The sequence below is a fragment of the Pipistrellus hanaki genome, assembly GCF_964339955.1.
Source record: "Pipistrellus hanaki genome assembly, chromosome: 3".
NCBI lineage: Eukaryota > Metazoa > Chordata > Mammalia > Chiroptera > Vespertilionidae > Pipistrellus > Pipistrellus hanaki.
The window spans coordinates 51,019,581-51,044,379 of record NC_140505.1 but is presented as its reverse complement, the minus strand read 5'-3'; the positions used below and the strand labels follow the sequence as shown (position 1 = coordinate 51,044,379).

The 24,799-nt window shown below is 41.4% G+C and overlaps 1 protein-coding gene across 11 annotated transcripts in view; it reads right to left on the bottom strand.

The window, feature by feature from the left end:
- The window catches only part of RBM26 (RNA binding motif protein 26), a 72,292-nt gene extending 58,411 nt beyond the window's left edge, over window positions 1–13,881 (bottom strand). For 5 of the 11 annotated variants that reach the window (XM_084877106.1, XM_084877115.1, XM_084877109.1 and 2 more), the window contains exon 1: window positions 13,694–13,843. In XM_084877106.1, the coding sequence (XP_084733232.1) occupies window positions 13,694–13,764 (71 nt within the window). In that variant the 5' untranslated portion in view covers window positions 13,765–13,843. Of the gene's footprint in view, window positions 1–13,693 lie in introns of all 11 variants that reach the window. The other 6 variants (XM_084877110.1, XM_084877111.1, XM_084877113.1 and 3 more) reach the window with 2 other exon arrangements.
- Window positions 13,882–24,799: the final 10,918 nt, after the last annotated feature.

Here is a 24,799-nt window from a genome sequence, read left to right as displayed (position 1 = left end):
TGTTTCAACTGAAATCACAATGCCCAGTTGTGGATACTTGACTCTAGTGCAGTAAATTGACTTCAAAATGTTGTTTACCTAAAAACTGAACTGGTTCCGGAATTATTCTAGTTTTCTTCAACCCTCTAAGCTAATGTTTCATTTTTTTCCCCCAACCATCTTTACTCTAAGAATTATTGAGAACTAAACTTTTTTCCTAAGGCTGTGTATGAAAAACATTAGTCACCTGAACACCTGATGGAATCACTAGAAATGTTGAAACTGCAGACAAAGAGGATCTATCAGATTGTAACTGCTTATTTTCATTCCAGGAAAAGCCTTGCATTTGGAAGTCTTCTCAACTAACAGTCTTATAGAATCAGAAACTGGTTTATAATCTTCTTTGTGGGGATTTTCCCTTTGGTTTTCAAGGGTGTATACCTATGACCTTATTTACCTGATTGTTTATACAGTATAAGCCTTACATTAGAAACCCATATGCATCACCCCCTCCGAAAATGAAATTCAGCAGTCTGGCTGGATTGATTTGACAGGACTAGATGGTTGAGTTGGTGAAGTATGGAGCGATCTATAGGCTTCACTTAAAACTGCTTTCCCTTTTCTGCCCAAGTAATTCAAACATAAAGAGCCCAAGGATATTCAGGGGAGAAATCTTAAAATGTTCCCCTCACCCTAATTTGAAATAAGTATGGTAAACAAGAGTGCTGCAGATAGGTGTGACATACTTTACTCCAATCTAATCTGGGACACTGTAAAGTTAGTCCTCCCTCTATCACTTTATTTTTGCCTCTCATCATAACTTTACTTGCTATAATTCTCACTTTTGGACCTTGTCTTTTTAACTTTGTCAAATACGTCACCAATAGAATACAAGAATGCGAGCTTATCCAGCATCACCATCAATTCACTATTGCACATGCCACCTCCCTAGGACAGCACCAGACTGACCTGGACTTTGCAAAATCCCTTTTCCCTGAGAGAAGATTCCCCCTTCCCTTTAACTCCTTTATTCCTTTGCCAGATAGGAAGAATTTCTTGGCCTGGGCCTACGAAGGACTATGCCACTTGACAGCAAGAAGAAGCTACAGGAGATGAGACCTTCATTCATTTACCCTTGTAAGATTATAAAGCCACAGTTCTTCAGGGGAGAAACACATTAGCATAGATAGCAAGATACTGATAAAGGAAGGGAGCAAAGGGAATCAGATATTGTTAAGCCTAATAAATCAGGGAGCTGAATCTAGTAAGCCTGCTTACTACAATGGGAAGTTATAGCTTCACACACTCTCCAGGGAACCACCAGTCTTTCCCCATAAATTACTGGGAGAAGAGAGAGAACAAGAAAAGGGAGGTAAGCACATGTGCAGTATAAGTCAAGATGGTGCAGAGAAAGGTGCTTCTACTCTGAGACATGCACAGTAGAAGCCAAGATGGTGACCATAGAGGCCTGCCTGTATAGCCTTTGAAAAGGATCAGAATGAGTAAGGAACACAGAACTCCAGAAGATCTAGGAAATAAATTGATTAGGGGGAGAATTGAGAAGTTAACTGGTTAGTTTAAAAGGGCACCTGGGCCTGGCTGGTATGGCTCAGTGGTTGAGCACTGACCCCTGAATCAAGAGGTCATACTGTTTCAATCCCCGGTCAGGGCACATGCCTGGGTTGCAGGCTTGAGCCCCAGTAGGGGGCGTGCAGCCAATCAATGATGTTTTTCTCTCATCTTTCTATCTCTCTAATCTTCTCACTTCCTCTATTCCTTTTCAAATAGGTTGTGTCTTCTAAGTGTTACAAAGTACCTACTAATAATCACACTATACTGTATAAGGGCATACTAAGTCATGGCATATCAACCAAAAACTTATAAAAAATAGCTCTCAGTTTATGTATAACCCGATTATGACAAAATTAAGAATTCAAGTTCAAAAATCTAAGATAAAAACACAAGTCAATAAAAATGTGTCCAGCATTTTAACAAGTTTTTCCTAGTTGTTCTTTCCTTCTATATTCTGACTGAGAGATGGCCCTCAAGTATATTTGGGTACATATGTCCCAAGAATATTACCTTCCTAACAATGTCCAAATGCAGGTATTACACAACTCATTCTTAAAACTAGGATTAAGCCGTAGCCAGTTTGGCTCAGTGGATAGAGCATTGGCCAGCAGACTGAAGTCAATGGCACATATCTCGATTGCAGGCTTGATCCCCAACCCTGGTCAGGACGCATCTGGGAAGCAACCAATCGATGTGTCCCTCTCACATTGATGTTTCTCTTTCTCCTCCCCTCTTCTCCCTTCCACTCTCTCTGAAAATACATGGAAAAATATTCATTAGGATTAACATAAATTAAAAACAAAATATCCTTAAAAAAAAAAAGCTAGGGTTAAAATAAACAAATAAGAACCACTAATCTTCCTTGTCTCCAAAATGCTATCTAATCAAACCTCTGCATACCATAGTATCATCCTTAGAGATCTGATCAAGTTGCTGTCTTGCTTTAATAATCTCCCCCACTGTCCATAAGTTATTCCACAAAATGTCCAAATACTTCAGCATGACAATAAAACCTCTTTTTAACGTCGTAATACCAACAAAAGCTAGCTGGATTCAGAAATCTCTTCCTAACCATAATCCTATCCTATATAATAAAGCCCTAATATGCAAATTGACCAAATGGTGGAATGACCGGTCGCTATGATGCACCCTGAACACCAGGGGGCAGATGCTAAATGCAGAAGCTGCCCCCTGTGGTCAGTGTGTTTCCACAGGGGAAGCACTGCTCAGCTAGAAGCCAGGCTCACGGCTGGCAAGCACAGTGGCGGGAGTCTCTCCATCCTCTGCTGTAGGCAGGCAATAAGGAGCAAATGGTCCCTCACTGCGAGAGCTCCAGACTGCGAGAGGGATGTCTGACTGCTGGCTCAGGCAGACATCCCCCAAGAGTTCCCAGACTGCAAAAAGGTGCAGGCTGGGTGGAGGGAACCAACCTGCACCCCAAAACAAGTGCACAAATTTCATGCACCGGGCCTCTAGTGAAGTCATAATTTCTCAGAGAACTTAACTATTCTTCCAATGTTGGCTACTTACTGTCATCAGGAGCTTCAAAACGTGTAACACATTTGACAGAGTGCAGGAAAAACTTCAGAGACTGATCACTGAAAGTTTATTAAATAGTCTTAAAGCTATATTACAAACATTAGCACCACAGCAGGATGAGTTATTCCCTTTTACTCTCCCTTTGATTTACAACTAGTTAAGACATCGATAACTGAAAAAGAAAAGTAAAAAAACCTCTGCACAACATATCAGGATACTCGAAAATCCAATCATCTGTGCACCTAGAAGTGGGGTGGACTGGACTGCAAACAAGCAGGAAGCCCGTAACTGATGGCAGGGAAGGTGTTGGCCAGACCAGCTGTGAGCCACAATAACCTTTGTGACAGAGAAATGGAAGGTAAAGGCCGTGAGTGGGGGTCTGCATGGCCATGAGAACTACAGCTGGTCTCCCTGAAGGAAGACTGCATTGACAGGGGAAGGGAAAGGGAAGAAGGCAGACAAAGAGAACTGAAGGAAACTGTCTCCCCATTATCTGCCCCAAAAAGCAAGAGGACCATTCACTGATCTCTGGAACCCCTCCACTTGATGATCCCCTACTGAGTTGTGGGCACATTAGAAGCCCCAAGTGTTAAGTACATTCATTCCCTGGGGTTTGCCACCATGCTTTACCTTTTTTTTTTTAATATAACCTATCCCAAACTTAGAAGCAAGTCAGCTCCAGTGAGAAAAGAACATTAACTTCTGATAGTTTCACTTTATAGAAAACAAAAGGAAGACTCCTAAGCACCAACTTGTTGAACTATTAGAATCAAACTACACAGGTCTTGCCTAAACAAGAAAAGTGTTCACTAGTTCAAATGCAGCAACAAAGGTGCTTCTCATCAAACACCATAAATCACAGTAATATATTGATAGTATTCACATAAAAAAAAATATTTTTTCCAGCAAGCAAACCCAGAGACATGAAATACTGAATCTAACTGATAAAAAAAAAAAAAGCTGTTGTAAAAAAATAAAAAGAAATTAGCTGTTTGAAAAAAATTCAACTAGCTAAAAGAAAACTCCAAAAGGCAATGCAATGACCTCAGCAATAAAAGTAATGCACAGAAGTACTTTAACAAAGAGACTGAAATTCTGAAAAACAAACAAATTCTGGAGCTGAAGAACTCAATAAATGAATGAGATTTAAAACTACATTAGAATGCATTGGAAATAGGACATATCATATGGAAAAGAGAATTAGTAAGCTGGAGCATAGAAATATAGAAAGGATTCAGGTGAAAGAGGAGAACTAACATTCATTTTTTAAGCAAAAAAACCCTATGAGAAATGTCACTCCATTAGAAAAGTCAACATAAGACTAATAGGTATCCCAGGAGAAGGGAGCAGAGTATACTTAAAGAAATAATAATGAAGAGAGGGGAAAAAAAAAAAAAAGAATAACTGAGAACTTCCAAACCTGAGGGGAAAAAATTGGATATACAAGTCCACGAAGGTAAAAGAACACCTTATTATCTCAACACAAAAAGAACTTCTGCAAGGCACATCATATTAAAACTGTCAAAAGCCAATGAATGAATTTTAAAGGCAGTCGGGCGGGCGGGGGGGGGGGGGGGGGGGGGGTTGGGAATAATAAACCTACAAAGGCATTACAACTACGGTATTAGCAGATTTCTCAGCAGAAACTCTACAGGCCAGGAGAGGGTAGGAAAACACACAGCCAGCCACCATAATAATGTTTGGTCAGTGATGGACTACATATACAATAAGATTGTAACAGAGCTGAAAAATGTCTATTGCCTAAGTAACATTGTAGCTTTAACATCAAAGGACAAAGGTTGCAAAATTCAGCTCTCCCTCTTGGAAGCATGCCAGCTCCTTTCCCCATCCCTCTATTCTTTCTGTTAAATTCCAAGGGCTCCTTCTTTTGCCTCTGTCACTTGTTTCTTGAGCCCATTTCTTCAACAGCTTACTTGTACTTCTGTAACTTTCTAAATAAGCTTTTTATTATCCTATATAATAAAGAGCGAATATGCCAATTAGACCAAATAGCCAGATGACTGTCTGGACAAAGCCGGGGCTGTGTGGGGCTGCGAGGGGCTGCATGAATTCCATGCATCGGGTCTCTAGTTAAAAAAGAAAAAGTTTGCAAAATTCAACAAGGCTGTTGTTGAGATGGCAAACAACTTTAACATGGATGAGAATGAGGATGGCATTAAGGAGCTCCTAGAAGTGGTTCCTGAGGAACTGACTAATGAGGAATTATTGGAAAGTGAACAGGAATGCATAAAGAAAAGGCAAGAGAATAGAAAAACTTCAGAAAAATAAAAAGATGAACCCTCAAGAAAATTCCGTGAAGGGTTTAGCATATTAAAACAGTATTTAAAAAAAAAAACTAGTACCCAAAAAACAGAAGTCCTGACCTGCATGGCTTCCGAGGTGAATCTTACCAACATTCAAAGAACACCTGTTCTAAACTACTCCAAATGAAGCCAGCATTATCCTGATTCCAACAGCAGATAAAAACACTATAATCTCTCAACAAGCAATAGCTAGTATCTTCATTCTCCATACCTCTCAATAATTGGCCCCAGGCCGGGTACTAACAGCAGCCAGCCTTGGTTCACAGGTTGGCCTCTCCTGGGTACCTTCAAACTCAACACAAGTAGCAGCCATGTGCAGGTTGCTTATAGCTCATGCTGGGTAGTCCCAGACAGGGCGCAGGCAAAGGCTAACTTTGTACCTCCTGGGAGGCCTCAGACCCAGTGTACCAGGTGGTCAACTTCAATCACGATGGAAGGTGGTACAACTCTACCACCTCCATGAGTGACACACTCACAAGAAGGACTCGTTGAGTACCAAAGCCCCACTGAAGCAAGTCCTGCTCCATAGGGTGGGCTCCTGCTTTTCAGTTATAGCTGCAGCTGATCCTAGCAACCAATTGACTTGGGGGTTAATCCCTCTCAAAGGCGCCAACATAAATCAAGGCTCAACTACAATCGGACAGTGGGCACAGCTCATACAGGGGCACACCTGGAATGTCCAGCTCAGGTGACTGGGGAGGCTGAACCATGGAGGTCACCTACTACCAAGTCCAGGAGACATAGAAAATCTACCTAATATAATACATAGGAACAAATACAGGGAAGCAGCTAAAATGCAGAGACAAAGACACATGTTACAAATGAAAGAACAGGAGAAATCTCTAGAAAAAGAACTAAATGAAAGACGCAAGAAAACTACCAGACACAGAGTTCAAAACAATGGTTATAAGGATGCTCAAGGAACTTAATGAGAACTTACTGATAACATCAACATAAAAAAGGACCAGGCAGAAATGAAACATATACTAACTGAAATAAGTAATAATTTGCAGGGGCTTAACTTTAGAATAGAGAATGTGAAGAACCAAATCAAGAATTTTGAATAAAAGGAAGCAAAAAACATCCAATCAGAACAGCAGCAAAAAAAAAAAAAAAAAAGAATCTAAAAATATAAAGGTAGTGGTCAGTGGTTACGTAAGTCAAACATAAATATGAGAAATAATTGCATGAAGCAGAGACTCTCTTGGAAAAGCTCAGAAATTCAAGGTAAATGCGTATGGAATATATGCAACATCCTAAAGGAACTCTTTAATTAAACTTTCAAAGAATGTACAATACACACAGAAAATTTTAAGAACAACTGCCACAAATTATAATAGAAACCATCCCTGGGCATGAATGTGAATGAGGTAACAGGGGCAGAAATGATTGAGAGAAAAAAAGTCATGAAAACAGAACTTGCAAAATACAAATAAAAGGCAAGAAAAAAACTAAGGGACTAGAACTGACTTGAGAAAAAAGAGAACCAAAGTATTAGGGAATCAATACCTCAAAAGTTAAAAAACAAAAACAAAAACAAAAAAAAAAAAAACACGGCAGCACCAACCTTTTCTAATTTTATAAATACAGGTCAAAGAACAAAGTTTATATAAAATCTTTACATTAAGTCAATATAAACCATTGGTAACACTGAGGTTAGCAATTCTGGTTGAATATAAATAAAAAGAAGCTATACTGAAAAGCATTAAGAAATAAATGGTTGAAGGCAAATGAGTAGAAAATTAAAGACTCGTATTTCTCAAGGTTCACCTCTGAAAAGCGAGAATGCAAGTGACTAGAGGAAAAATATGATTTTTGTTTTCGCCGCTATTGTTGCTGAGTTTTTCTTCCTTAAAGAATGAAAGATTGATTTTTCTATGCCAAAAGGAGTCTGTGGAAAGGGAAAGATCAAAGGAAGGTAACAGGGTTAAAGTTCATGAGTAAAATGATCACCTTTTAGTTCTTCCTGTAAAACAGGAACAAAAATATACTTTAATGTGGTGAGAAAGGTACCGTAACAAGTGTGGGTGAAGGGGGAAAGACCACAAAAATACCTAAAAGGCTTATTTCTTAAAACTGTAAAGCACTAATAACCATGACGCCTCAGAACTTATTCCCTTATAATAGCAGCTATCACTATGAAAATGTTATAATAAAAAATAGAAAGTTAATAGGAAAATACAGTATAGTAGTAAATAAAAAACATGACTCAAGTCTAAAAGCTTTAGTTTAAATCACTGTTCAGTCACACGCTATAGCTAACTCTGTGACTCTAGGCAAGTTATCCTGACTTCGTGCTTCAGAGCCTCAAATGGAGATAAAATGTTTACCTAATAGAACTAGGTAGTAATAGAAAACTTATCAATGAATACAAATGTTAAGGTGGTAGTGACAGTAGCAATGATAGTGATAATAGTTACAGTAGCAATAGAAATGTAACCTATTTGTGTTTAATCAACCAATATTTAAGGAAGAAGGAAAGGACTAGGCTCTAAAAAAAATGTGCCACATTCAATCCTTTCAACTACAGAAAGAAACAAGTATAATTCTCCCTATTATACTAATAAGGAAATCAGTTAGTAAGTGGCAAAACTAAGATTTGAACACTGGTATATGTGGACTCAAAACTTACTTTCTTTTCACCACACAATATACTATCTTCAGAGGAGTACTTAGCATTAGCAGCAGGAGCACAAATTTAGGCATTCTGTCCTTTACTATTAAACTCACAAAATCTGGGTACATAATTAAATGTCTGGCTTTCAATTTTATCTTCTGAAAAATTGAGTTTGATTAGATCTTGAGATTTCTCTTCAGCAAAGAAGTTCATAATTTTATAAAAGTGCCACATTTAGTGATATGTAAACTCACAAAACATTTTAAAACAGCAGAAAACCTTTTCTGTTTAAAAACAAAAACAGAAAACTTGAACATAAAAAAAAGATTTTTCTTCCCATTATCAAAGAAAAGACTAGTATCTAATTTTATTAGCAAGTATGATTAAGCAAATGTTTGAGAACAAAACATCAACCTTAAGTATTTCAAGATGTCAATTTTAACACCTACATTTTCAATAATGAAAATGAAAACTCAGAATCCTGATACACCTACAGAATTATAATCAAATAAAATACAGATTTACTGAATTTTATTTCATGCTGAAACTGCAACCAGGCTATTTTTGTTTTAAATATCAACATGAAAACTTGATATTAAAACCCGCCTTAAAACCTGCCACTGGTTTCCTATTATCCTTCAGTGACATCCAAAATCTTTAGCATGACTCAACAAAGTCATGTGATTTGGCTCCTCTTTTTGGTGCTATCCAATGCTATTCCCCTTGCTATTCCCCTTGCTCTTTTTTCAACTTCATCCAATACACATTTTCTTTCACTCTAGGCGCAGTGTTTCCCAAAGTGAAGTACACATACCCCCAGGGGTATGGGAAGAGTTTGGTGGGGGTACGAGTTTCACCGGTGTTTGGTGGGGATATGCACTACACCGTGCTTAGCTGTGCCTAATTCTACGTTCTCATGAGTACGAGGGGTACTCAGTGTTATGAAAATTATAGAAGGGGTACACATATGTCAAAAGTTTGGGAAACACTGCTCTAGGGCTTCATCCTAACTGCTCTCTAAAACCTAGAATGCTCTCATAGACCTCCATTCCCATCCTTTTGACCCAAACTGTCTTTCATTCTTGAAGGCTGAGATCAAATGTTATCATGACAGGAAAGCCTTTTCTGATCCCCCAGACATATATTTTGACAACATTCTGGACTTCACAACACTTGTAATTACTTGTTCAACACTTGTCTTCTCTGTTAACTGGTATACAATATGAAGATGGTCATTTCACATCTTGTTTCCTACTATTTTCCCAATATCTAACACATTGTTTAGCACAGAGGAGATTAAATAATAAATGTATCCTGGATGAATACATTCAAAATGGGAGGCAAAGTCCAAAACCATGAGATGCCTTACCTAAAAAGTTCTATACAAATTTGAGTTACATCTTACACTTAGCTCTTCTTCAGATGTTCCTCCCTCAAACAGATGCCATTTAGCAATTATACAACTTTAAAGCAAAAAATACCTCCAGATCATGAACCTACTCTAGTTTCACAAAACCAAGGTTGGAAACCACAGGTCTTAAATAATTGAAGCTTTAAAGCTCATCATTTAAAAGAATTCACCTGAAATACAATTAAAGGGACAGAAACTTGGATAAGGACTTAATTTTACTACACCAATGTACATTGTAGAAGGACCAATCCCAATTCCTACAACTGCAGTGCCTTATTTATTCCAAAAGTGACGACTGCAGTGCTAGTCATCTGAGTAGGCTACATGATACCTGGAATATGCTTTGTTAAAACTAAAGAAAAATTATAGCCCTGGCTGGATTGGCTCCGTGGACAGAGCGTGGGACTGTGGAATGAAGAGTCCCAGGTTCAATTCCAGTGAAGGGCACATCCCCACTAGGGGGCGTGCAGGAGGCAGCCAATCAATTATTCTCTCTCCTCATTAATGTTTCTCTCTCTCTCTCTCTCTCCCTTTCTCTCTGAAATCAATAAAAATATATTTCTTTTTAAAAAAAGAAAAATTATAAGCATAAACACTAAGTAACTATCGGGTCTAGTAATAATTAATGTCGTTTTTAAACATTCGTTTAAAATCTTGCTTGGCGTTGACTTGTATTGACATAACCTTCAAACACGTGGTATCCACAGAACGTGTGAAGTGCAATTAACAAGTTTTGCTTGAAAAAGTTTGTGTTTGGTTTGGTTTTTGTTGCAAAACTAGGGCTAAGAAGATGGCGGATGAAGAGCATATTTGGCACTGCATGCTTTACGAGTTCCAATTAGGAAGAAAAGCAAGTGAGGCTGCAAAAAACATCTGTAGTGCTCTTGGTCAAGATGCAGTTAGCGCCAGAAAATGCCAGCGTTGGTTTGAGAAATTTCGCGAGGGAAATTTTTCGTTAGATGACAAGAGTGGTCGAGGCCATGTGTCCAATTTTGATCAAGAAGCTCTTCAAGCTCTTTTGGTGCAAAATCCTCAAATTACCCAACAAGAGCTTGCGACAACTTTAAATTGTTCACAAAAAACAATTTCCAATCAATTGCGTGCACTTGGCAAAGTCCAAAAGTTTGGAAAATGGGTTCCTCATGAGTTGACCGACAACAACCGTAATCAAAGAGTCACAATTTGCAGTTCGCTCCTCTCTCGTCAAAACCGTTTGCCGTTTTTAGAGCAAATTGTTACCAGAGATGAAGAATGGGTGCTGTATGTTAATTTGAAAAGGCGGCCTCAATGGTTGGACAAAAATGAGGCTCCGCAGCCCACGCCAAAACCTGACTTGCATGCGAAAAAAGTGATGTTGTGTGTTTGGTGGAATTTTAAAGGAATTCTTCATTATGAACTTTTACCATCTAACCAAACCATTACAAGTACAGTGTATAGTGCCCAATTGGAAAGGTTAGCCCAAGCTTTAAGAGAAAAAGAACCCGCGCTGATTAATCGGAAGGGCGTAATTCTTCACCACGATAGCGCACGACCGCATACTGCAAGAATCACTGCTGAAAAACTGCGCCAGTTGGAATGGGAAGTTCTCCCTCAACCTGCATATTCTCCTGATATTGCCCCTTCCGATTACCATTTGTTTCGTTCTTTGCAAAACTTTCTTCTTGGAAAAAAATTTAATAATGAAGAATGCCTCAAAAATGCATTGACCGAATTTTTTGCATCAAAATCACAAGAATTTTACAACAGAGGGATTAAAATGCTTCCTGAGCGTTGGGCACAAGTAGTAGAAAACAACGGCAACTATATTGTTGATTAAATTGTTGTATTGTTTAAATAAATTCGATTTAAAAAAGTATTAGAAACGACATTGATTATTACTAGACCTAATATAACTAATTTTAGCTTAATGGGGGAAAAGGGGAAATGGCAGTAAAGTTAAGTAATTCAAAAACTGAAGGCTTAAAAAGAATACTATTTTGACTCATAACATTTTTTAAAGTTTTCTGTTCACCTAAAACAGTGTTAATTATAAACAAGGCAGCATTCAAAGATTTGCCTAACACATAATCATTATTTTCTCCAATTTAGAAATGAAGAAAAAGAGGCACTGAGTTAAGCAACTTACTCAGCTGTTAAGTGCCAGAGGCAGACTCAAATGCAGCTATTCTAGCTCCACAGTTCTCCCTCTCAACCACTATACAACAGTGATGCTCACTCTCCTTCCAAATCCCTGAAATAGAGCTTCAAAAAAAACTAATTTTCCTAAGGTCACCAATGAAGTCTACCTTGCCAAATCAAAGGGTCACATATCTGCTGCCATCTTTTTCACCCATTCTGCAGCATCCCATCAAGTTCACAACTTGCCTCTTGTCATATATTCCTTTAGCGACATATATCCCATTTTCTTCCTACCACAGACCTGGGCTCTCTTCTCTTGCATATCTACCCATTTTTCTAGGAAGCCTCCCACAATTCCATGGCTTTAAATATCATCTACATGACTCCAAATTTCTCTAGTCCTGGCCTAAGCTCTAGAGTCATATAACCAACTACCGGTACCTATTTGACATCTCACTTGATGTAACCAACCATCTTACCCTCCTCCCCTCAACCTTTTTTCTCCCAGCCTAGACCATCACCCATCCAGTTGCTTAGGCTAACTTCTTAGTCATCATCCTGACTTTCCTTTCCCACATCTCCCACATAAAATCCATCAGCAAGTCCTATCAAATCCACTTATAAAATATATTTAGTTCTGTCTCCATTATCACTCTAATGCAAATTACCTACATCTTTACCTACAATACCTTTCACAATAGTCTCCTAGCTTCCATGTTTGCCCCCTTAATCTCTACAAAGCAGCCTAAATTAAAACAAAATCAAATCAGTCTTTTGCTTGCTTTAAATCTTCTAACGTATTCCATAATAATTTAAATAAAATCCTGGCTCTTGAACATGTCCTCAAAGATGCTGCATGACTTGGCCCCTATTTCTACACCTTCATGTCCTTCCATTCTCTCCCCCGCCACAAGGTTCCTTGGAGCCACAACTACCTTCTTTCTCTTCCTGGAACACACCATGATCATTTCTGCTACAGAGCCATTGCACTTGCTGTTCCTCCCACAGGAAACATTCTTTTTCAGACTTTCACACAGATGGTTCCTTCTTCCAAGGTGTTGCTCAAATGTCACCTCCCCTGAGAAGCCTTCTAATCAGTCTTTTACAAGATCCTCTATTATTAACAACCGTCGCTATTCTTATTATTACCTGAAGTTACCTTATTTGCTTACTATGCCTTGTCAACTTTGGAATTTGAAAGCTCCATTCCCCAACGCTTCCCATAGTGCCTACCAAGTAGGTGCTTAATAAGTTTATTGAATGAGTGAATTTTCCCCAGTAAGTTTATTATAAATCAACCAATTTTATAAAGCACGTGGCCCGTCATATATGTTTTTTATGTCGTCAAAGACAAATCCTTAAAACACTCCTTAATTTTTCCACTCCAAAGCGTTGCAGCACTCTGAGTCCCCTCCCCCAAAAAACACACAGTCCATCTACAACACCCCACTCAAAACTGCTAACTATTCCAAATGGGCAGACTGCCTTCCCTCCTCCTCCTCTCCAGGCGAACGACCGTGTAGGTGGGAAAGGGGAATTTTACTGAGCATTTATCTCAGCACCTGTTACATCTTCAGCTAGAAGAGGTGCCCGTGAGCCAGCCGGCACAGGGGAGACGTGGCTTTTCTTTCAGGGATAGATGGCATTTAGTTTTGTAAAACCTAAATGGCTTGGACTAGAACTATTCAAATCTTTTATAAGGACCATTCAGTTCGTTTAAATAAGCATGTCTATAGGCGGGATATTATGATCGTATTCACTAAAAAAAAAAAAAGAAAGAAAGAAAAGAAAAGAAAAAGAAGAAGCCGCCGCCGATTCGGAGACCTTCAGGAAACACAGAGTGAATGAGAGTGTAGGTTGGGGATCGAGCTACCTATAACGTGAAGACAAGAACAGGAGACAGCAGTTCAAGGACCAACTTAGCGATACGATAAAGGCTCTCCGGGACACGCAGACCCCGGGGACCGGGGCAGAAGCTGAGGAGAAACCACAAGAGCCCCGAGCCCTCCGCTCACCGCTCCGGCCTCCGGCGCAGGCATTTGGGGCAACAGCATGGGTCTGTGCCCGCCAGTCTCCCACCTCCCTCCCTCCCTCCCTCCCTGCAAGGGGACGGAGACAGCCCCGGGTACTCACATGGGCTCCAGAGTCTTGCTGAGCCAGGACTTCAGTGCCTCGAAGTTTTCAATGATCATTTTAGAAACCATCCACGGCGGCCCCCGGGCCCGTCACTCTCCTCCGCCCGCCCAGGTCGCGGCCGCTACGGCCGCCGCTGCCCCCGCCCCCTCCTCCGCGCGCCGCCCGCGTGGGCCGCGGTGGGAGGCGCCGGTGGCCGGCTCCCGCGAGCCGGGCCGGCGAACAGCTCCGCGGGGGCCGCCGCAGGCCGCGAGTCCGCGGGGTGCCAGGAGCTTTCCCCCCTCCCCGGACCCCCGGCCCGGGCTAAGGCAGCAACGGCTGGCCCGAGCCCTCCCCCTTCCCTCCACCCCAGCCGATCTTTCGGAGCCGGGAGCGCGGCACGCGCCTAGACCCGGGCCTCCTCTCGGCCTCGGGACCCGCTGCTTGTCGGAAACGCACAAGAGGCAAAATGAAGAAAGCGAAGGCGAAGAAGCAGTTCAATGTGAGGAACGATTCGGGGGGTCTCCCCGGCTCCCAGCACCCCCAAGAAGATGGCTGCCGGCAACTCTCGCGAGAGTTAAGGAAGTCTCGCGATGACCCGGGGCCTGCTGGGAAGACACGTCGGACTCGCGGAGAGCGAAACCGTAGGGAGTGCACTGGTTCAGGCTTTTGCATATTTGCGGCACTTGTGCCTTTTTTTTGCACGTTAGCCCTCTTAAGGAATAAAGATTTTACTTTTTTTTTTCCACTAGAAGGAAAAGATCGATGGTTTCAAGAACAGCAGGAGCCCCAGCTCGTCTTCTGAAACGGCCGCGGCGCGTCGGCTGGAACTAACTCGGGGCCTGGAGCGCCCCCTGAGAGCCTCCCGCCGGGGTGTGTGTGTCCCCTCCGGCCGCGCCGGGTGTCTCCTCGGGTTGCGGGCGCCCTGCACTGTCACACCCTCCGTGTGCTGTGCTGTGGTTGGGGGAAGCGCAGTCTGGCCTAATTAACCCACTGAGACTTCCGGAGGATTTTAGTGTCTTGTCCAAAATGACCCGGCTTGTGGGCAGAGCACTAATAACCTAGGATTGCTTCAAATGAAAGGTGAGAAAACCTTGGCAGTTCTCCAATAGCTTCCAACCGTCTGAAACGTTAGGGCTTATCCGTAGCTGACGATAAGAAAAGTGGTTGTGTTTTTTAATTTTTTTTTTCTCTTAGAGCGATTCCGTCCCCATTGCGTAGCTTCAAAAGAGAGAGCCTTCATATCAGCATCCCGAATATAAACGTCCCTTCTCCCTGGGAGTCAAATAAGTTTGATTTCTGCCTGAGTTGTTTTACTGCTATTTACGTTAATGTGCTAGGTGGAATTTTGCAACAGGTCAAGTGCCCATAAACAAAACAATTCACAATATAGACACTTGGAGTAAGTAGACCAATAAAAAAGTTATTTATGACAGCCCCTAAATTGTCGTGAAGAATGCTAAGTTTGTAATTTCCTGGAGTGACGTGCCCTAAAGCAGTAAGTGGAAAAGATTATCAAGTAAGGAAAGCTAGATATTTGTTTTCAAATACAGCATATAGTATAGGATACAAATTAAAATCCAGCTACGGAATAACTAGGGTGTTTAGTAAAGCAATTTGGCTAAGTGAAGTAAGCCAAACATAAAAAAACAAATATTGTATGACTCCTCCTAATGTGAGGTACCACCTAGAGTAGCCAAATTCTTAGAGACAAAAAGAATAGTTGCTAGGGGTGGGAGGGGAGGGGGAGAATTGGGGAGTTATAATTTGGGTTAATGAAAAAGATCTGGAGATAGGCTGGGTTGACGGTTCACAACAATATGAATGTACTTAATGTTGAACTGCACACTCAAAAATAATTAAAATGATACATTTTATATATATATTTTACAGCAATAAAAATACTTTATAAATTAATGTTACAAGGGAAAAGGTAATATCTTATTTGTTTAATAAAATTGTCATTGGATGAGTCCACCAATGTTTTCAACCTCAACACTGTTCCGTAACTCTGGCCATTCATTCCAGACGGCCAAAGCTAATCATTCCACTGCCAAATACTGTATACTTCAGTTAACAGATATGCTTATCCTCCACTTTTCCAAATATTTATTCACATCATTCCCACAGGGAATGTTTTTACTTCTTTCTCTGGCAGCTCAAACCTTACACATACTTCTCTCTTAATAACACTGCTAATGTTTGTTTGAAATCTCTTATTTTCTCTAAACAATAGCAGCAACCTTTTAATCTCTGCCTCTTAGGTTGCACCCATATCAGTTCATATTCAATTACCTTCATCATCAATGCCTTTTTTTAAAAATGTTTTTATTTTAGGGAGAGGGAGAGAGCGAGAGAAACATCGTTCATTTGCCTCCTGTATGCAGAGAGAGAGAGAAACATTGTTCATTTGCCTCCTTTATGCAGAGAGAGAGAGAAACATTGTTCATTTGCCTCCTTTATGCATCCTGACCAGGGACACAAACCAACCCCAGCATGTGTCCTGACTGGGAATTGAACTGGTGATCTTTTACAGTATTTTATATTTTTATTAGAGTCCCGATGCACGAAATTCGTGCAAGAGTAGGCCTTCCTCCCCAAGGCTGCTGGTACCGGCTTCCCTCCAGCACCCGGGACCCGGGCTTCCCTCACAGCCCCAGCTTCATCCAGATGGTCCTCTGGATGGACATCTGGCTAATTAGCATATTTCACTTTTATTATTATAGATTTCGCTGTCTTGTACCTTCTTAAATATCTTTAACTAGAGGTCCCTCTACCTGGCCTGCGGGGATTGGGCTGAAACTCATCTCTGGGCCTGAGGTGCAGGTGAAGCAGATTTGGGGCCCACAGTGCCCCAGCAGCAACCTAACCTGGGTGGATTCCACAAGGTAATGGGCTCCCTCCTCTACCAGTTGGAGCGGCTGCCTCCTGGTGGTCATTGCACATCATAGCTACCGGTTGGTAGATAGTTTACAATTAAAAATTGGGAGTGACCTCGTCAAGTGGTTCAGTTGGTTGGAGCGTCATCTTACATTATGGAGTATCAGGTTCCATATCTGGTCAGGCTGCATATGGGAGGCTGAACTGGTGACCTTTTAATGCATGCATGGAACAGCACTAAACCAACTGAGTCACACTGGCCAGGACCATCACCATTGCCCTTAACATCTTTGTGAAACTTGAATCTAAATCATGTCACATCCCTGCTTAAAATCTTTATCAACTTCCACATTGTCTTCAGGATAAAAATCCAAATTCTTTAACAGCCTATAAAAGACTTTACACAATCAAACCCCTCCCTATTTGCCTTAGAGACTTCTTTCAGTGCCTTCCAGCCTTTGATCCAGCCATCCTGAACTATTTCATGTTCCTTAAAAGAAGTGTGTTCTCTTTAAACTGAGGCATTGCAAAATGTGTTTCCCTCCTTTTCACTGGACAGGATCCTACTAATCCATCAAAGTCAGTGCAGTACCTTTGGATGCCCATCCCTGATCTCCCTTCTCTAAAGCAAAAGCCTCTCTGAGGTTTTCTCATATCAGCCTGTGCTAGCTTCTATTGTAGCATCCATTACTTTATTTTTGCAATTATCTAATTATCTGTTCCTTAGTAAACAATAGTTTTGAATCTACTGCTCCAAGCACAGTCAGTTCTCTGTTCTCTATTTTTTGAATGATCAAATGAAGCCCTACCACTTCTATGAAACCTTCCCTGGCCAATGTAGCTAATTGCAATCTCTTATTCTAAATCCATGATACAATGTTTATTATCACTCCAAGGTTAGTCATCAGTGCTGCCTAGCATACTTCTCTTCCTCAACCATTAACATGTATCCTTCATCATTTCAGTGATTCATCTTTGATTTTGCCTTCAAGGGTGATAATTAGTTAACATAATCAGTGCTATTAAGGAAAGACTAAAATAACCCCAATAAGCTACTTTCTCTATTCAGTAACAAATATTTCAGAATGGCCCGTTTTAGGTTACTGACTTGACATTTTCCAACACACCATGCTCTTTGGAAGCCCCATGACTTGTTAATGCTGATCCCTTGGCCTGGAATGACTTTCTTCATTATTCAAATACCTGAGCAATGAAGGTAGTTGCCTCTTGGTTACTACCTATAGAATGGGAATTAAAACATTTTATTTAGTTTCTCATCTGTCTCCCTAACTAGATTAAGAGCTCTTTAGAGACCAGGACCCAACCTTATTTCTCTTCATACTTCCTTCACTGAGTACAATGTCTGGAACTAAAATAGATAGATAGATAGATACATAGATACATAGATACATAGATAGATACATAGATAGATACGTACTTCATTTTAAATGAAGGGAAGTAGACACAGGAGAAAATATTTTGGGTAGGTAAGTTATAATGATATAGTTCCTAACCTATATAAATATATCCTTATGGTTTACTTAGCTGCCCTGATCCTAGGAATATTCTTCAGAGTGTACTTAATTCCTTAGGTTCTTCCATTTATCTCTCCTAACTGATGGATATAATCTTTCTTTCTCTCCCTCCCCCCTCTCTTCTTTAAATATATTTTTATTGATTTCAGAGAAGGGAGAAGGAGAGATAGAAACATCAATGATGAGGGAGAATCGTAGATCGGCTGCCTACTGCACACTCCCTACTGGGGATCAAGCCCACAACCTGGGCATGTGCCCTTGACCAAACCCAGGGCCCATCAGTTTGCAGGCTGATGCTCTGTCCATTGAACCAAACCTTATGGGTTACTCTCAATGATGTTTTGAGGGTCTTGTTTAAAAATTCAATTTGCATTTCAGCATCACAAAGATACTCTATGTTTTCTTCTCTTTGTTTTACGGTTTATTCCTCTCTCCAGAGAATCACATTTAGGTCTTTATTTTCTTTGGAATACATTCATATTTATGGTGTAAGGTGGGAATCTAGCTTACTTTTTCTCCAAGTGACAAACTAATTTTTCTCTATAATTCTACTTCTGTCTCCCCTTGATATTTGATGGATGTCACCATTATCATATCTTCATATTTTCATTTATAGGTGGCTCTAGTTCTGACCTCTTCAATTGGTCTCTGTCTATGACTACACCAGTGCCATGTTTTTATATACCATCATCTTAGACTAACTTAATCCTAAATAATAAAAGCATAATATGCTAAGTATCCAATCAATCAGTTGGCCTCTTGACCAATCACTATGACATGCACTGACCACCAGAGGACAGATGCTCCGACTGGTAGGTTAGCTTGCTGCTGGCAGATTGGGACTGGGCAAGAGGGCGGACATGCCCTGGAGCCCTCCCGTGGTTCCTACTGGGCCGGCAGCCAGTCTCTCCCCCCCCCCCCAATCCCCCCATCCCTCCTCTGCTGGCTGGCCCTGATAGGAACTGGGCAAGATGGCCCCAATTGGCCCTGATCATGGCCAGGCCAAGGGACCCCACTTGTGCATGAATTTGTGCACTAGGCCTCTAGTATATAATAGAGCAAATCCTTGACTTAGCTAAATGTGAAACTTTCCAAATAATTAGAAAAAGCTTGTTGAGTTTGTAAAAAAATCATTCATTAAATTTATGGATTAATTTGGATTAAGTTGACATCCTATAATGTATGGCAGTCACCAAGGTGCATTGCTCAGATATACCTACAAGAAAGAACTCATTGCTCAACTGCAAGGCATGTAATTAGCTGACAGCCTTCTGGGCTCTCTCAGCTTTCAAGCTGAAGTTACACTATTTTCAGAGCAATCTCTTCCCCTTCTTCTCCAACACCCCTCTCCCCCCCTCCCCCCAACCCTTCCTCAGCCAAGAATGAGCAAGGAATGATATAAGGATCTACTCTACTTAACACTGGAATGATAGAAGTTTTGTCAAACCTGCAAACTGATGGCTCCCCCTACTAAATACTTCTTCCTCCCTTTTCCTTTCACCAGTGTTACTCTCCAGTAAATCTTTTGTACTTCTAACTCTATCTCAACATCTGCTCCCCAAAGCAGCCCATCTATATCACAAGTTAAATCATGATTCCTTCTATTTTTATGGATTTAAAAAATATATAGTTAATAGTAAAATTTAGCCATCCCTTCTGGCTCAATTATTATTTTAATCCTCACCTGAGGATATTTTTTCCATTTTTAGAGAGAATGGGGGGTGGGGGGGAATATCGCACTCACCCCAACTGGGGCCAGGATCAAAGCCGCAATCCACAATCAAGGTACGTGCCCTTGACCAGGAATTGAACCCATGACTCCTAGGTCAATGGCCCAGCATTCTAACCACAAGTTAACCAGCCACACCTCAACGACTGTACTTCTTTGAAATCATTCTTAGCCACCTCGATTTAATATACTCTCAAGACATACATTCTAATATAGATACACTTTACCTTCTATCTTATGCTCTGAATTTAATCCCCTATGGCCTCCTTTCATAGTTAGTCCCTTATCTTCTATTTTCAACTCTTGCACTTTATTCAGTCTTTCCAATTTATTGTTTAACAAACGTTTACTGAAAATATGCTCTGTTTTCAGACATACTTGCTGAGAATACAGTGTTAGACAAAAAAAGACATAATATCTGCCATGGAACTTATAGCATAATATACAAGGAAGACATTTAACAAATAATATGTAGGGGGAAATGTATAATTACAGGTATTATGAAAAAAAAATAGAGAAAAATATGAATCTTTGTAATAATTTAGGTCCAAACAAGGCTTCTCTAAGGATATGATATTTAAACGATTAAGAAGAGTGAGTAATAAGTAGAAGTTAGCCATGTGAAACGAAAGAGACAAGAACATTCCAGGCCAACATAATAGCATGTGGGATGTTCTGAGGGAAGGACACACTGGGATCTTAAAGAAGGTCAAAAGGGATATGAAGTTAGGTTAAATTAGGCAAACAGAGGCCATATTAAAAATTTTGAACTAGTTTTTATTTCTATATGATGCACAGTCACTAAAGGTTTTTAGTATGTAAGGATTAATTGAAAACATGAACACATGTGTACTTCTTTTAAGAAAAAACTTAAAATTTGGGAATCTATATATAATATATAAAAGCCTAATGACCAGCTGACCGGTTGGGAGCTATGATGCACACCGACCACCAGGGGGCAGATGCTCAATGCAGGAGAAGTTCTTGGGTTCTGCATCCGGAACCAGAGAGGAGGGAGCCCAATTCCAGGATGTGTCACCTGAGAACCACCCTCTTACAATCTGGGACCCCTCTGGGAATGTTGGAGAGCCAGTTTCAGCCAGATTCCTGCAGGCCAGGCCGAGGGACCCCATTGGTGCATGAATCTGTGCACCGGGCCTCTAGTTTGTATATAAAAACAGAAGAGATACAAATCACCTTTAACACAATAAAGGCCAGGATTTTTGTTCTCTAGAAGTAGAATTAGGAGAATCTTAAAGGAACTATAGTTTTATCATTTGAGACTAGATACATAACTAAAAGAAAAAAGTAATGCTTGCTGTAATGAAGCAAGTCCTTAGGTAATTCAAAAGGAAATACTTCAGCAATAGCCAATGGTATAAGCTGAGATCAGAGAACAGTCTCATTTTCCCTTAATAAAATCAGAAACTCCTGGTTAAAAAAAAAAAAAAAAAGTTTAATGGGCCATCACCAATTCTTTGGTGGACACTCCATTTATACCAATAATCTATATATATAAAAGCCTTAGTGACAATTACAACAGGTCAACCAAACTACCAGTTGACCGGTCGTTGTCATGTGCACTGACCACCAGGGGGCATACGCTCAATGCAGGAGCTGTCCCCTGGTGGTCAGTGCATTCCCACAGCAGGAGTGCCACCGGGCTTACGGCTGGTGAGTGCAGCTGCAGTGGCATGAGCCTCTCCTGCCTCTGCAGCAGTGCTAGTGAGCAGCGGCAGTGGCAGGCGCAGCAGGCTGGATTGAGCAGGAGTAGCATGGTGCCCTGCCTGGGCTCAGGCTTCTCCCCAGTTGTCTGCAGCTTGGCTCAGGCTTCTCCCCAGTTGTCTGCAGCTTGGCTCACTGCTACAGCCCCCAGGGGATGTCTGACTGCCACTTTCAGCCCTATCCTTGCCTCACTTGCGGGGATCAGGCCAAAACTGGCAATCCAACATCCCCCATGGGGACCCAGATTTCAAGAGGGTGCAAGCCAGGCTAAGGGACCCACCGGTACACAAATCTGTTCACCAGGACTCTAGTCCTACAAATAAAGAGGGAATATGCAAATTGTCCATCACTCCATCACAAAGATGGCTGCACCCACAGCTGAGGCCAAGTTCTCATAAGGAGCCTTAATGAGCAATCATCAGGGACATGAGGCTATGCCCTCCCACTGGCCTGTGGGGCTTGACAGGGGACTTAAGATCATGCCCCCATCCAGTGGGGGCTTGATGGGGGACCTAAGGCTGCACCTCCTTCCCAGTGTTGGGCCAGGGGATCTGAGGCTGCACCCCCTCACCTGGCGGGGCTTGACAGAGGACCTCAGACCATGCCCCCCAACCAGTGGAGCTGGACAGGGGATCTCAGGCCATGTCCCCCACTTGGCAGGGCTTGATGGAGGACCTCAAGGCATGGCCCCATCCCGGTCTGGCTGGGGGTACCTCAGGCCACACCCCCTGTCCTGGTACCAGGCCAGGGGACCTATGCTATGCCCCCTGCCTGATAGGGCTTGACAAGGGTGGGACTGACTGGGTCTGGATCTAGCCCAATGGTGCAGGTGGGGAGGGGGTGGCCAGGTCTGGGTCTCATGTAATTCGAGGTGCATGTGGGTGGGCAGGGCCTTGACTCTGGGTCCTGTGGTGATCCCCATGCTCTGACAGGAGGAGGGTTTTCATATACATTTTATTAATTTTCTTTCATTACTGACACTTCTATTATAGAGAAAGGGAAAATAGCAATATTAAATTATTTCCTCTAATCCCTTTTAATGTGCATGAATTTTGTGCACTGTGTCACTAGTTTATTATAATGATTTCATGTAGCAGTATCCAAAATATACTAAAACATGCCCTGACCAAGTAGCTTAGCTGGTTAGAGCATTGTCGCTATACACCAAGTTTGATCTCCAGTCAGGGCACATACAAGAATCAACTAAAGAATGCATAATAAATGCAAAAACAAATCTCCCTCTCTCTCTCTCTCTCTCTCTCTCTCTCTCTCTCTCTCTCTCAAGTCAATAAAAATGTAAATACCAAAACAGTACAGAATAAGAAGACTAGGAATTGTGCTGTTAATACAATAACAGCACAATTCCTAGTTTGTTCACAATAGAAGAAAAGTCCTTATATTTTCAAAAAGCACTATCCAAGGGAGAACCAAGATGGCGGCATAGGTAAACACCTGTACTTGCTACCTCTAACAACCACATCAAAACTACAACTAAAAGACAAAACTACAACTACCATCCAGAACCATGGGAAAGCTGGCTGAGTGGAAGTTCTACAACTAGAAGAGAAGAAAAAAGCACATTGAGACTGGTATGAGGTGTGGAGATGCAGAGACACACATGGAATGGGCTGGCAACCAGGTGCACTGCTGTTGGTTTTTTCAATCGGGAGGAAGATAAAAGTTCTTGATTGCTCTGAACTCCAATTCCAAGTGAGATTCTGGGGATCCAGACTCATACAAGGAGAAACTGGACTGTCTGGCATTAGGCTAGAACATGGGGGTGGCTTTCTCTCAGAGGTACCCCCAGCAATCATTGTTCTTGTGTGGGGGTGCCAGGCGTGGAGACACAGGGATCTCTCTGGTGCAAGGCTGACTGGAAGCCATTGATGTTTGTTCCACCCTGGTGATTCCCTGAAACCCCGCGCCACCCAATTTACAACCCCACCCATACTGTGCACAGTGGCTCTTGCATATGAATGGCCTGTCCTTTCTCCAACTAAAACCTACCAAACTGCAGCTGGGTCAGAGAGCCCCAGAGCTTCCAAAAGAAGGCCCAAAGCCCGGCACCAGCGGCCTGCCTTGCTTCACAGCTGGGTCTCATCTGGGCACTTCCAAACTTCATATAAAGAGGAAAAATCTGCAGATCTCTCTGTAGCTCCTACTGGGTGGCTCCAGACAGTGGCTGACTTTACCCCTTCTTGGAGATCCAAGAGCCAGTGTACCCAGTGGTCAGTGTGAGACCATACCAGATTATAACTCTTCACATCTATAAGCAACACACTCAAGGGGCAGATTCAGTGAGCACCAAAGCCCCAATGAAGCAAGTTCTGCTTCATAAGGGTGTCTCCAGCATACATGTTCTCCCACAGCTGATCCTCGCAGCCAATTGGCCTGGAGGTCAATTCCTCCCAGTGATACCAACAGCAATCAAGACTTAACTACAATAAGACTGTGCACACAGCCCACAAAGGGGTGCACCAAGAGTGTCCACCTCAGGTGATTGGGGAGGCTGAACCACTGGACCCTAGAGACACCTACCACAGAAGGCCACTCTATCAACACAGGGAAGCAGCCAAAATGGGAAGACAAAGAAACATGTCATAAATAAAAGAAATGAAGGGAAGCAAACTACTTGATATATAGTTCAAGACCACAATTATAAGGTTACTCAAGAATTTTCTAGAAACCTCTGAGGAACTTAGTGAGACCTTCAAGAATCTTAGAGTGCCAAAAAATAAATAAATAAAATGGAAAAGGACCAGTCAGAAATTAAGTATACACTTACTGAAATAAAGAATAATATATAGAGATTCAACAGTAGACTGGATGATCCCAAGAATAAAATCAAAGATTTGAAATTCGAAGAAGCAAAAAACACCCAACTGGAAGAGAAAAAGAAAAATCCAAAAATATGAAGATAGTGTAAGGAGCCTCTGGGACAACTTCAAATGTACCAACATCTGAATTATGCCAGAAGAGAGAGAGCAAGATATTTACAACCTATTTGAAGAAATAATGACAGAAAACTACCCCTACCTGGTGAAAAAATACTTACAAGTCTAAGTTCTGGTAAAAAAAAAAATACAAGTCCAGGTTCTTTTGTAATAGACAGTTTTGTCCTAAGGCTCCAGGAAGCACAGAGAACACCAAACAAGAGGAATCCACAGAGAACCACACCAAGACACATCATAATATGCCAAGGGCAAAAGACAAAAAGAGAATTTTAAAAGCAGACAGAGAAAAACAGTTACCTAAAAG